At 44.3% G+C, this 15,107-nt stretch overlaps 1 protein-coding gene across 1 annotated transcript in view; it reads left to right on the forward strand.

Moving 5' to 3' along the window:
* Positions 1 to 15,107, forward strand: part of REXO1 (RNA exonuclease 1 homolog) — a 195,590-nt gene that overhangs the window by 47,912 nt on the left and 132,571 nt on the right. The window contains exon 3 of the mRNA XM_078669900.1: positions 2,585 to 2,683. Within this exon, the coding sequence (XP_078526026.1) occupies positions 2,585 to 2,683 (99 nt within the window). The remainder of the gene's footprint in view (positions 1 to 2,584; positions 2,684 to 15,107) is intronic.

Below are 15,107 nucleotides of genomic sequence, written 5' to 3' on the forward strand. Positions count from 1 at the left end.
TTGAATTTTACCCAGTGAGATCTCAGATTTCTGAAGGTTTTCTCATTGAGGTTAAAGTGACTAAAAGTTCACTGAGGAGAAGCGGGTGTGTTTTCTGAGCTGGGTGATGCATTGTAGTGCCAGTGCTGGTCCTTTATTTCAGATGTTTTTAATTGGGCCTGAAGAGAACTATGAATTTCTTACATAAAACTTTAGGGGCATCAAGATGGTAAATTGTGCATTATTGACTCATCTACTCTAGATTACAATTGAAGGTTGAGGTTTGAAATTAGTGAATCTGAAGAAAATCTGATCACAGCGGCAGGCTATTTGGAGGCAGGGTATCAAGTGCCTGGCATTGTTGCAATACTTTTACTGTCAGAGTTTTCATGGCAGTTGAAGTGTTTGAGTGTAAGAGCTAAAAGTTGAAGTGGTCTTGCATCAGTTGTACTTGCTTGTGAACGCCCAGGATCCCAGTAAGTTGGAGACCACCTCAAAGATTACTTGGAGCATGTAGAGTGGTACCAGGATTTAAATGTTTTTTTATTAATAGTTATAAAGAAGTTGCAGAGTTCTTGTACTATCACAGCAAACAAAACTGTTAGTATACGAGGACAGCTACCCGCTAGTAGTCAGTAGTTTGAGAACCCAACATCGTTTGGAAAAGGTACTCCAGCCCATCTCAGGAATGTGCTCATAAACACTTAATAAATATACAGCCTTATGTTGCTGGAGATCTGGCAATGGGTCGTATCTGGCAACTGTCAACAGTCCCTCTGGATCGAATGCCCGTGCTATATGACAGAAGTTGGTCTGCCTTGAAACATTTTATTTTCTGCATGTCTGTTTTAGTTTTGAAGATCACCTGTGGGTCTTTTGTTTCTATTTCAGTTTGTGTCAGGCAATAGGAAAGAGAAGTTTGTCAGGTGAGCATTGACGTGGAAGCAGGTGCTTATGTAGCGTCTGTTACCCTCTGGGATAGAAATGGGTATAATCTAGCATTTATTTATTAATCCGTGAGATGCTATGAAGCAAACACGATTTGGTGATATTTTTTTTTTATTCTGTGCGAATATATGTGTTTCCGTTGTAATATGGTAGGTAGTCTGCTCAGGTACAGTGCAAAGAGTTTGATCATGAGCCGGTGCACTAAGGAAGATTACAGTAGACGACTAGAAAATGATGTGATTCAAGACGCATGGCTGATCTGAGTAAAATGACCTAGTTGGAAATAGACTTCATAGTCCCATTTTAAGAAATGGGGACAAAGGGAGATGAAAGAAAAGCGATGGGGAGATGGACGCAGCCCAGTCAGTAGCAGTCAAATATCCTTTTGTTGCACATCTATTAAACAGTTTCTGTTTGATGTTCTATTTCTACAGAGTTCTCCAATGTTTGCTTGTTGGTCTTTTCCTCAGCAACATCTGTGAAATTAATGTTGAAATCAGATGTAGCACGCCTCAAGCATAAGACTTTTGTTCAGACATGGTGCTGCCATGTTTCAACATCTTTCTTGAATTAACAACAGTAGAGAGCCTATCGCGAGTACCAATTTTCTTTCCATTTTATCGCCGTCTACTTAACACATGGAAATGACATGTTCTACCATTTGTTTGAAGTAACGTTTGTGACCTGGGAAAACATTTTAAAATTTGGGTATCATCAAATGAAGGTTAAATAGTTGACATTGACTATACAACTACTCTACTCTTGTCTTTTATGACTGCGAATCTCAGAATTATGGTTGGTCTGGTAAACGTATTCCCCTGCCCTGAGGAAGTGGGGGAACACATATTGGCTGTACTATTGTAACATTGTGGTTGTGTTACAGGCCCTACAAGTATTGATAGGAAGACTGTCTTTTTGAATGGAATACAGGACACATATGCTGTATAATGATTTCAAAAGAAATACTTTAATTTGGACTTGGGTGACATAGAACATTGTGTTTTGTCATGTGTCTTTTTGATAATATAAAAAAGTATATTTCATTCAATACCTAGATTTCTTTATTTGTGTTTAAAATTGCCTGCCAATGACTGACAATTGATACTTGAAACAGCAAATACCGTAAAGGCTCTCTATCTTACAGGCCAGTACCTAGTGATGATAGTATCTGTGTAATGTTTTGACAGTTCAGGGTCTAGGTAGGCTGCATCAACTACAGGGCCTTTGGGGTATGCCTCTTTTGCCCTTAAACCTATCCCCCCCCCCTTCAGTTTCTTAGAATTTTTTTTTTTTTATATCTGTCTCGACAGTGCAGCTGCCTGCGTGACTTACTGTTGCCAGTTATTTAAAATGTACATACAGTGGAATTTGGCTTTGTCAGGGAGATTAGTCTCTCCCCTCATGCCATTGCAGTTTAAAGTATCGTTCAGTATGCTATAGAATGATGACTGAATTGCAACACAGGGGACTATTTTACATCTCAAAAGTACCTTGAAGCAGTATTCTTTAAAATATTTCTCAGATAGGCATTGCTGCAGAAGATGATTATTTCTTTGTTTTATTTTTTATCCTGAGGAATGCTCGCGAGTCAGAACTCTAAAAGTAAGCCAGCTATTGTTGTGTAATGCTTTTCCAAAAACGTTTGTTTTTCCTACAGCCACCTAAAGAAGTGAACAGTGAAGATCAGACCGACTCTTCTAGCAGCTTCCTTCCAGGTCAGAAAAGGAGAATTTCACATCTGGGCCATTCTGGAAATGTAAGTGAGGGTGTTATGATGTACAACAAGCTATTTCAGTGTTGGAAAGGAGTGAAGGGTTTGTTTTAATATGTGGTCAAAACATCTCTTGGAAACCTAATGTTGGTAGAGTGACCAGTAACAACTGGCAAAAGGCTCATACGTAGCTTGCTGATGGTCGTCATATAAATTATGCCAGCCATTGTTCTAGTTTCTAATTTCCTCAGTTTGTTTTGACATCCCTGACCCACCACCTTTTTATTCTTACGGTGTAGTTTTTTTTTTTTATGCTGTAGGTATCTTAATATGTGAACATTAGGCAAAGGTGGATTTTGTTCCTCCATATAAACCTTACACAGTCTGAGGCTATGTATGTACTCTTCTAAATTCATCTACAGGTACTTCCGTACCAGATTCCCCAGCAATGGTATATCTGCACTGCTCAGCTGAGCCCATCAACCTATTGTATTGTTGTTCACCTCCTCTACCTTTTTAATTCTTATTAATACGTTTTTTAGTGAGCTGCCGGTCCTTGGATTTGATGGTAGGAATTTCTGCATATAGGTAGGAGATGGTGCTAATCACGAATGATGCTCGTATGAAAAAGCTCGGTCGAAATTGGGGCGCCCCTTGGGGCTGGTTGGCTGCCTTTCAGGACTGGTCCACCTAGACTAGGCTGCTAGTTCTATTTGTTTTCCGTGGTACTCTCCTCCACCTATGTTTTGATAGGTATTATATGGTTTCTGTTGGGACTGTTAAGAGTTTCTTAACTCTGTGAAAACTCTTACTATAATGCAAACGTTATGTCTGCTGTGCTCTAATCGGGCCACTGGTTTAGTTTTACCTTTAGGTTTGTTCTTTTCCTCATTTTCTAGATAAATTTGCATTTATCCCTGTGCTCTTGGTATTAATTAGTCTTGTATTGTCTAAAATTCAATTAAAATAAAACGTTTTGTTTTAAACCTTAAGGTGGCATCTTTTAGTGCCTCTCATGTAATTATAATATTGTATTAAATTGTAAAGCAGTGTTTTATTTTTCTAAATCCTAGATGCTCCTCAGGTGCCTTATGCTGGATATCCAGACATTACATAACATGCCTTCTTATCCAGATAGATAGATGTGATAATAGAATAGCATGCAATACTCAATTATTTTACTGTTCCTCTGCAGTCTAAACAGTTAAGACTACAGGAATGAGAATTGTGGACTCAAAGTATCTAATATATATGTTCTCTTACAATGTTCGGCAATAATCTGCTCCAGGTCGGGTCCCTTTTTGTGGGAACTGATGTAAAAGTTACTTACCTTCGGTAACGCTGTATCTGGTAGAGACACAATCTAGCCCTAGATTCCCTAACTTTTGAATTCTCTCCAAGCGCCAGCCTGGATCTGGACATTTTTCATCAGTACCTCTGCGCGCCGGGATACTACGTTGTAGGGCTCTGTTTGTATCTGTCTCCGGACATGTCAGTGGAGCCATATAAGTCCCCTCTGGCGTGCGGACGTCCGTTTCTTCTGCATAACCTGTCCTGATCGAACGCTGAGCCACTACAGAAACCGATTGTGGAAAGGGTACCAAAAAAGATCAAAGATCTTTGAACCATTAACATAGAAGAAACATCAAAAGATATATTAATACCAGACATGGATTTTAAAGAAAACCCCCGATAAAATCAACGTGCACGGGGCTACATGAACTCAACCACCTGGTGAATAACCCCCAAATGAGTGAAAAAAACTCTGCACTCTCTAAACCATTCTGCAATGGTGATAAATGGCATGGCAATAGCCAACAAAATCTACAACAACAACACCAGGCTGTGTGTTAAATTACTTGATATATTGACAGTACTGATGTTAAGGTATGATGATACCAAGAAAACTTATATACAAAGAAATTAATACTACTCACTGGTGTGTCATCCATAGGAAAAGAGAAACACACCCCTACTCAACCAACCACACACTATTTGGAAATGGATGTTATTGCAACATCCAAACAAAAGCTCAGTGGCCAGATCGAACGATTTGTGTAGTCCCAACATAGATTGAGAGTATGATCACTGTTATATCAACCCATCACTGAAAGGGTATAACCCTTACCCCAAAGATAAATTGCAGAGTGGGGAGGATGGGCAGGGTGTTAAGGAATCTGTGGCTATACTGTGTCAGATATAGCGTTACCGAAGGTAAGTAACTTGCATCTGATAGACATCTAGCCACAGATTCCTTAACTTTGAATTAAATAGCATAGCTATACCCCACTGGAGGAGGGTCTGCAAACTAATCTACAAAAGTTCTCAAAGAGAATTAGCTGGTCAAAACGAACAACCAGCAAATGTATGTAGGATGAACCAAACGAGATCTAGGCTCTTAACAGAATCCATGATCACTATCACAGAATATATAAATATAAAACAACTTGACAGGTCTGAAATAAACGGTCCTAGAAGGAATATGGGTTGAAAACCCCAGGAGAACCATCTGTCAGATGACAAACATTAACCCCTGTCCCCCAGGGGGTAAAATAAAAACGAGATAACCAAAAAGGCAATGCATGATAAAAGTCATATAGTCTGCATTGTTCATGACAATCACGAATCGTAAAAGTACTGTCCTGATAAAATCCCAAAATAGGACTTTCAGGAGGCATTTCCCCCAAGGAAACGATGAACTACAACACCTCCTTGGTATAAATCATTCAAATTGGTCAAAAGGGAAAATCATACTCATTCTATGTATTTCTTGGATGGGTCATCAGACACTCCGATTGACTTGCAATTCACAGGAGTTCACTTGCCAATAACTACTGCCAGTACGCAAGAACGAATAAAGCTTGCCTCTGTTCAGTCTTTAATGCCCTTGACCGACAGACTGAACACAATTTTGAGCTCTGACAAGCTCAACACCAAGACAAGGTAGAAAAAAGAGAATCCATTGCATCTTAGATTAAAATATATATATTTTTTTTACCAATATGTGTAACACATATAATAGTCATGTGTACTCTGTATACATAAGAACTAACTAGAACTGAGTAACCAGTTCCAAACACGCTCTTTCAGTAATATTGAAAAAGGGTAACTCACCTAAAAGTTCAGTCCAAAGATCTTATAAAATAAATCCTTGTACGCCAGACACCTACAACACCTGTGATACAAGACAATATATGAAACACAGCAGCACATTCTATCATGTATACAACTGTATACCAAAAGACCACTCTGAAATGAGCGGTTCGGCAAGAATACACAACCCAGAGAGAAAAAAGGGTGTACTCTGCCGCCAACACAACCCCACTGGTCACTTACCATAAGCAAAAAACTGCCTGTCAGATGGTATCCTACATTACTGACCTCACAAGAAACAACAGTTATGATTCCTAACTAATTAAGGAATGCAGAAAATAATAAGTACATCCTCTCCAGAAGACAGGCAATGCCAATGATATCAAGAATATCAAATGAAGAAGAAAAACTTAATATAAAGTAAAAAAAATTCTTGTATTATTAAAGTGTCTCCCAGACCATTACAGATGATTGGCGGCCTGGATGAAGACCAAAAACGGCCCGACACCCCAGGATATATTGCCTAAGGTCAAGGGCAACAAGCCATCAAATTTACCTTGGTCTTGGGACAAGATGGCCCAACCCGTGCATCAAAATACTTTGGCTGCCAATTCACAGCACCACAAAATGGGGTAGGAATAGGAAATGCTTGCAGTTGAGATCTTATTTATGCCTTCACTAGGCACCATTCCTTTGCCATAAAGGAAGAACCTGCCAGCAAATAGCATTGAACTAATGCAAGCATATACCCTGAGCCAGAGCAACGCTTCAACTTGCTGAAGCATCGATACTCTTAAGAGTAAACCAAAGAGTCACTTTACACCAGCCGACAGCTGGCATAACCATATTCTAAAAGCCATGCAACTTGCACACTTAACTGCTTCCAAGAAGCATGTAACAGATCTGCTTCCAAACAGGAAGTCACCTCTCTTAATAGCTTCTTGAGCAGAAAGCTCATCCTCAATGGCCAGGCAACCAAGGAAACATCCCTCAGTCATTCAAATTCAAACACAAGTAAAAAGAAAATGGAACTGAGGTAATAACCACCACTCCTCACCGGAGCACGCAAGGTAGTACTGTTACCAAAACAGAATATGTACTACATCCTAACAAGGCTACACTTTGCCTTACAAAAACATAATCCCAACCTAAGGACAAGCAAAGAACACAGTGAGAGACATGCAAAACTACGACTCTGTAGTTCTTCATCTTCATTGGAAGCGTCTTAACACTACATCTGCCTGATCTCCTAAAAGACTGGCCCCGTCAAAAAGCATGTTGGCCAAAGCCGACTGGACTGGCTCAGAGAAACCTGAAGATGCCAACCAAGCCCGACGTCTTGGCATCACTGCAGATGCCATGGCCTGGCCCACAGAGTGTTGTCTTCATGCCATACCTTATGGCAAACTTAGCAGCTTGCTGACCATCTCTAACCAAGTTGCCTACTTCACCACATAGGTTATCCAGAAGAGATGGGAGAATGATCTGTAAATAACTAGTTAACGCATAGGGAAACTGCCCCAACACACATGACGTGCAGTTAGCTCTCAGTGCTGAGCTGGCTGAGGCAAATATATGCCTACCATAAGTATCACTACCCCAAGCATCCTTCCCCCACCAGAGTCTTAGGTGTAGAATCTATGTCCTGAGAAGATGTTGCAGCCTGAGTTACCAGGCCACTAGTGGGTGGATGCCTAACCAACAGACAGGGTCCCCAGGTGCAGATAAATGTCTACATGCAACATCTTGGTCCACTGGGAGCCCTGACTCGGGCTTAGCCCAGTTACCTAATAAGATATCAAATAGGGCCTCACTATATGGAAGGACAGGTTCTTCTCCCGTTTGTAAAGGACCTCAAACAAAGAATCTGTAGAGCTCTGCACTGTGGGCAGTGATGAATCATGTCTGCAAAGGAGGAACTTGCCTATGTGGCAAGACTAGGGGGAGTGAGTAACTGATGCTGGTAAAGAGTCCAGTCCGCTGGCTTCACCAAGAACTGTAAGCCAGCTCTCTTCCACTTGAAAGACATTGGTGTCTGAAATGAGCTGAAAAAATCATGCCCCGGGTGGACCTCTTGACGCCTCTTCATGAAGAGGAGCTACAAACTGTACACCCCCTTCAGGCTGCTTAGGCGACTCCAACCCCGACGTCGTACGATGCCGAAGCGGCGACATCTCGACGTCGACAGAGAGATGAGAGGCATCTTCAACTGGCGCCACCAACATCAATGTCTGAGTCAGTTGGTTAATGAATGGCGTCCATGGCAAAGACCCTGAAGGGCTGGGAGCCTGCACCAAAGTGATGTCATCTGACGTCGGCCAACACCGATCCATCAACTCCGATGACCCCACCGTTACCAAGGAAAAATCCTCAGATGGTGTTCCACTCCCCTCCTTGGAGCCTTGAAGCTCTCCAGAGGGAGATAGGGTCCCAAAGATGAGATGTAAGGAATCATATTATTCCCTCATCTGAGCCATCAATGCCCCGGCTCTCGGAAACACATGGAGACGCTGTGCAGAGTCTCCCATGTCTTCCTCAACCTTCGAGCGGGAGGAGACCTGGGAGACGGAGTCAACCCACGTTGAGGTCGGAGGATGCGATTTCAACTGTCTCTTGCCTTTCGACCTCCCCGGAGGATGAGGTCCTCTAGACCGGTTTCTAGATCGACCCCCCCCCCCCCCCCCCTCCATGCTCTTCCTGAGACAACGCATTCCGAGGCTGGGAAACCTCCAAGGATCACGAAACACGCGCCACCATCAATTTTAAATGCCGCTCCTTCAACAACTTCGGATTCAACTTCTGGCAGGAACCACAACTCTCGGCGTCGTGGTGTTCACCTAAACACCACATACAAGTTGTATGTAGGTCCTTCACAGACATCTGTTGAAAGGTTTAAATCCTTTCGACATCAGACAAGGCACACTGTTCCACCAACACCAGGTGCCGAAGTAGGACTGTAAAAAAAACAACCTTAGGAACCCCTTCCCCAGATCCGCGTTACAGCGCGGAAAAGAAGAAACTGACGTCCGCATGCCGGAGGGGACTTGTATGGCTCCACAGACATCCTGTTCTGAGGCAACATCGCGAAGCCGTACGATGCTGCTGAAAACTTTCTAGATCCAGGCTGGCGCCTGTAGAGAATTCAAAGTTAAGGAATCTGTGGTTAGATGTCTTTATCAGATAGTAACTTTAAGACATGACAAAAGTTACCATGTTCCCTTCCACAATGTAAATCACACCTTGCCTTTAGTTACTATGCCTGTATCTGCCTTTATTAGTCGTTTAGTGGTCACCATAGCTAACATTTGCACATAAACACATGTTGACAAATATAGTTCAGTTTATTTTATTTTTTTTTTTTTTTTTTTTAAATCATAGCCCGTTTGGAAGTTAAAGTAATAGAATCTTGATGTTGGAAATATTGCCATCTTATGGCAAACTAGAGGTGCATTTTATGCAAGCTCAAAAATGAATTGCTGTACTGTGCGTTGCATAGCTGGAAGGTTTAAAATGCAAATCTTGCAATGTGGAAACTGACTACATGGTGGTTTCAAAATACTTTTCACTCTCCTTTCACAAGACGACATGGCACTTCTCTGTGATTAGAACACCAAATGAAGTGCTTAACCATTGCAAATAGTTATCTGACCAACAGCCTTTCCAATTTTTGACAACATAACCAATGAGCATCTATAGTTGCGACTACTGCAGTTATCGCAAAACTTCCCACAGGAAATTTCAGCTCACCTCCTCCATGTCTTTTTGGCCTCTAACAAGGTCCATCACCACCCCTTGTTGTAAATAATTTTGTCCACCCTAAGCGTGGAAGGGTATACTCAGATGTGAGTCCCTTGCTCATTGCACCATCAGGATTCAAGCTAGCCGGGCCGAAGACGGCTGAAATGCCAGAAACCGGTCCTCGGAAGCTTGTTTCCTTCCCAGTGTAAGAATTGGCTTTTGTAGTCTGGTCTGCCCTGTTCCCATGATGCACTGGGCCAGAGACAGACTAATTTGCATACAGCCAGGTTCTGAAACTGGGATGGTGCAATGAGCTAAAAAAACGGTGTTGGATCTAGCCCTGATCTCTTGACTGGGTGAGAGTACTCTGCTTAATTCAGAGACTCTGTCCATCACCACCCCTTGTTGTAAATAATTTTGTCCACCCTAAGCGTGGAAGGGTATACTCAGATGTGAGTCCCTTGCTCATTGCACCATCAGGATTCAAGCAAGCCGGGCCGAAGACGGCTGAAATGCCAGAAACCGGTCCTCGGAAGCTTGTTTCCTTCCCAGTGTAAGAATTGGCTTTTGTAGTCTGGTCTGCCCTGTTCCCATGATGCACTGGGCCAGGGACAGACTAATTTGCATACAGCCAGGTTCTGAAACTGGGATGGTGCAATGAGCTAAAAAACGGTGTTGGATCTAGCCCTGATCTCTTGACTGGGTGAGAGTACTCTGCTTAATTCAGAGACTCTGTCCATCACCACCCCTTGTTGTAAATAATATTGTCCACCCTAAGCATGGATGGGTATACTCAGATGTGAGTCCCTTGCTCATTGCACCATCAGGATTCAAGCAAGCCGGGCCGAAGACGGCTGAAATGCCAGAAACCGGTCATCGGAAGCTTGTTTCCTTCCCAGTGTAAGAATTGGCTTTTGTAGTCTGGTCTGCCCTGTTCCCATGATGCACTGGGCTAGGGACAGACTAATTTGCATACAGCCAGGTTCTGAAACTGGGATGGTGCAATGAGCTAAAAAACGGTGTTGGATCTAGCCCTGATCTCTTGACTGGGTGAGAGTACTCTGCTTAATTCAGAGACTCTGTCCATCACCACCCCTTGTTGTAAATAATTTTGTCCACCCTAAGCGTGGAAGGGTATACTCAGATGTGAGTCCCTTGCTCATTGCACCATCAGGATTCAAGCAAGCCGGGCCGAAGACGGCTGAAATGCCAGAAACCGGTCCTCGGAAGCTTGTTCCCTTCCCAGTGTAAGAATTGGCTTTTGTAGTCTGGTCTGCCCTGTTCCCATGATGCACTGGGCCAGGGACAGACTAATTTGCATACAGCCAGGTTCTGAAACTGGGATGGTGCAATGAGCTAAAAAACGGTGTTGGATCTAGCCCTGATCTCTTGACTGGGTGAGAGTACTCTGCTTAATTCAGAGACTCTGTCCATCACCACCCCTTGTTGTAAATAACAAGGTAAGTAGGCAAGTTTTCCTTACTACAGATAGGATATTTTTTCTAGGAGTAAAATGAGTTGTGCCAATGGAGTTCATCCCAGAATTAACCCAGTCTTGCCTTTTCCTACTACTGTTTATATCCTAGCAGCAACAATTTTCTTATTTTTTTGTAGTCTGTGTTTATTTGTTTTGGGAATGTAGAGACCACATTGTATTAACTGATTCAGGTTTAAGATAATTACCCAGGTCATCTTCCTGAAAGGTTCCTGGACACCAACATGGTACATTTGTTGAAACTGACTCAGTAAGAAAGGTATCAGATAATTTTTAGGTCTCGCCTAGGCAGCGCTTGTGCTGTCTCTTCGAGACATGCTATATTCAGGATATGTGCAAAAAGAAGAAAGGAACAATTGATGGACAGAATGCAGAACAATGTCATACATTCACCCCAGTACAGAGATCTGGGCCTATCGTTTTTTGCTCACGAAAGATGGATTTAACCCAGATCTCTTGACTGGGGGGTGAATGTATGATTTATTCAGCATTCCATCCATCCATCATTTGTTTGCGTAGCAGTATTCAGAATATGGGCATAAAGCTCTGCCCACTTTCCGCCCATCTTTTTAATTGGCTCCTGTCCCTGTTCTTTGTAAATTGTGACTTTTCATTGGTGAATAGGCTTAGTAGTCCCTCCTTGGTACCACCTTGTCTCTTCTTGTGACCTCCCATGAGGACCCCCCTGTTACATATGTTATGTTATAATATTTGTAAAGCGCATAGCTTCTAATGGGACGTCCCTGCGCTGACAGCAAGGAGAGGTGGGTGAATGTAGGGGAGGAACGGTCAGTGAAAGAGCCAGGTCTTCACCGCTCTTCTGAAGTCTAGGTTGTTGGAGATACTTCTGGTGGAGAGAGGCAAAGAAATCTAATGGGCTGGTGCGATGGGCCTTAAATGAGGACCCTCTGGCTCTACGAAAATGGGAGACCCACACCGCATGGAGATCAGCTGAGCGTAGAGCACTCATCTGGATGTAAGGGAGGCAAAGATCGCTAAAGATCGCCTGGCCAGTGCTAGAGAGAACCTTGTGAGTGATTCAAAGGGCCTTGAATTGGATTCTCTGCTCTATGGGCAGCCAGTGCAGAAGGCCGGAGACTAGGCAATGTTTGGGGAGGGCAAACAGCGTACGAGCTGCGGTGTTCTGGGCGAGCTGTAGCCTTTTGGTCACAGATTTGTTGTTACTCCCTAGGTTTAAATTACAGCCTCAAGGCACTATTTTCTTAAGTCTTCAGGCAGGACACACACTTGGTCCTAAGCTAGGCTGGCAGTGGTTACTTCACTCACTAGAACATCTTACATTTATATGAGACTGTCTATACATTTCTCTTCCTCAGCTCCACACAGAGTACAACCTTATCCGAAATTAATGTAATAATTAGTCAAATTTCTAGGCTACTAATTGTATATATATGGACATAGCTATTTGAATGTGCTCTTAGTACTGTCTTGCATGCAATGCTTTATGGGTAGGGTGGATTTACTAGATCTTCTGCAGGGTGCAGTACCATATGTGACCACAAGCGGTCCCCTTTTAGCCACATATGGCACTGAACCCTTCTACATGGCTAGGTAAAACAAACATTGCCATTTATAATGCCAATAACCCCAACTTTGTAGACATGTAGTGCTGGCTCATTGCTCACTAGGGACCTCTAGGAGCAGCTTGCGGTACTGCACCTAGACATGCAGTGGCATCAGCACTGCATGTCTAGGTGCAGTACCGCAACTAGGGACCTCTAGGAGCAGCTTGCGGTACTGCACCTAGACATGCAGTGCTGGTGCCTTGCTCACTAGGGACCTCTACGAGCAGCTTGCGGTACTGCACCAAGACATGCATGTCTAGTGCCTTGTTCACTAGGAGCAGCTTGTGGTACTGTGGTACTGCACTGAGATATACAATGCTGGTGCCTGGCTCACTACACAAGCATTTGCAATGCACTAGGCCTCACATTATTGAAAGTATGAGCTATTGGAGTTGCATTATTATTTGCAACTCCAGTACCTCAAACTATCAGTAATGTGAGACCTATTGCGTTGCAATTGCTTGTTGAAATTCTTATAGAATTACTTTTTTAAACCATGCGGCACTGAGTTTCCTATATAATCATGTAATGGCTTGCACTATTTCCCGAATGTTGATGGGAGCCCCCAGGTGGGTCACTGTTACTCACGCAAGTGTATGCATTGAAATTATGCAAAAATAGGTGAATGTACTCTCTGTTGATAGTGTTTCTTGATATAGTTTGTTATATAATCATATGAAAACATGCACATCTCCCTTTCTCTCAGGTTGCTAGCTCTCTGTAATATGGATCTAGAATGTTTTTAATTTTTAATGAGTTGCCATACTGTAGACTTGCTACCATCCTCACTGTTTAGGTCAAGGACCGTCGCACTGCGTAGCAGTGGGCGGAGCCCGAGATTTAATGTTGCTTAGAGGGGGCTTGGAACCCGCCCCTCTTCTCCATTGGCTGGCCTAGTAAATGCTGACCAGCCATTGGAGGAGAGGGGCGTCGCTCTCTTTAAGCCCCGTCTTTTTCGGATTCGAAAGCGTGTTTTTTAGGTTCTTTCTATCTGTGACGTCATCCGTCACTCAAACCTAAAAAACACGCCCCCAGTCTGAAAAGGACGGGGCTTATATGCAGCTGCTGCCACCATTTTGCTTGTTTCCCGGACCAAGCCACTGTGCACTTGGTTTATGTGATGCAACAAGTGGAAGTGTGGCGTTTGTTCACTTCACACCAGTCTGCCCTGCACCCCCAGAGTTCTGCCAGAGGCGCGATGCAAGCTTCCCCCAGATGTTCAGCTGACAAGCAACAAACTTCTCGATCACCGGAATCGAACCGCTTTCATCACCGTAGCGCCTCGAATCCCTAGCGCCAAGATTAAAGCTCTATGGTGGCGAGCTCCTTACTGCACCAGGACCATCAGTGCATGCGCATCCACCTCCCCAGCACCTATCGAACGCCCCCCGGGAAGTTGCGAAGATTATTTCCAAACACCAGAAGCCGCAAAACAAAGTCACCCACAAAACAATCCGCAGGCAGCATCCCAAGAAAGCAGCCGGGGTTTGCACAGACTGCTGCCAACCATCTCCCACCGCCAGCTCTCTCTTCTCCAAACTTCTTGGGCGATGAACGTGGGTCTGAGGCCTGCCCTGCCCGTGTTGGGACCTGTCGTCTCCCGATCGAGTGATTGCCTGGGCAGCTCGGAGTTGCGGTGGAGGCCTCCAGCGGTGTACGAGTGGACTCACACACTGTGTGGGTTCTGGTGCGTGTGGCCACCCTGGAGCTCTCCTCCCGCCTCCCTTATGGTGCCAAGTGACAGAAGTGTGAAGCGGGGGCCACGTTTGGAGCCCCGCCCCCCGCAGTGCCTGTGGACTGGTGTGAGCTCGGCGGTGGCGATTTCAGATTGCACGCGACTCAGGGTCCCCCAAAAGCGCAGGTGCCCCCCCCCCTGCTTCCCGGGTGCATTATAGTAAATAAATAAAAACAAGCTTGGATAGTGGGTGTCTTCCACGTGCACTTGGTACTGCCGTGGGGATGGTCATCACACGAATGCCTATTCCTGACCCTGTCTGAGCGTGTTATTTCTCCTGGTGTCTGTCGGTATCCTTCGCGTTGTGTAACCGCAGGTGTTACTGATTGCTAATCTCCCGACCCCTGGGGGGCGTATGGGGCTGGGGAGGGCAGCAGGGAGGGGCTCGCATGAGTGTGTTTATTGATCCCACTGTTAGAGTGTACGATCAGTGTCTTTATCCACACTGGCGAGGGGGTGGGGCTGCAGATGAGCACACTGCCCCGGGCTACAAGAGGCCAAGCTGGTACAGAGCTACAAACCCAAAGGGTGAGCCTAAGAAATGGGGCTTTAAATACCCCCACCCCCCTCAATATGCCCTGGGCTCCACCAGGCCTTCGCGTGCAACATTTCTGTGCAGACCCCCTTGCAGCGATGGCAAACCGGCACAGCGCATGTCTCTGCAGCCGTGGCATCTGTTGAAAGCATGTCCCCTGACCCCCAAGCACCGGGGGCTGTCCAGCCTTTCAGGATCGCCTGAAAGGACACTCCCTCTACTGGAACCTTAGCTTCGAATCCCATGGAAACGCGCATGCTGGTGTTTCACATTGAATAACAAAGCAA

The sequence above is a fragment of the Lissotriton helveticus genome, chromosome 12 (genome assembly GCF_964261635.1).
Source record: "Lissotriton helveticus chromosome 12, aLisHel1.1, whole genome shotgun sequence".
Classification (NCBI taxonomy): Eukaryota; Metazoa; Chordata; class Amphibia; order Caudata; family Salamandridae; genus Lissotriton; species Lissotriton helveticus.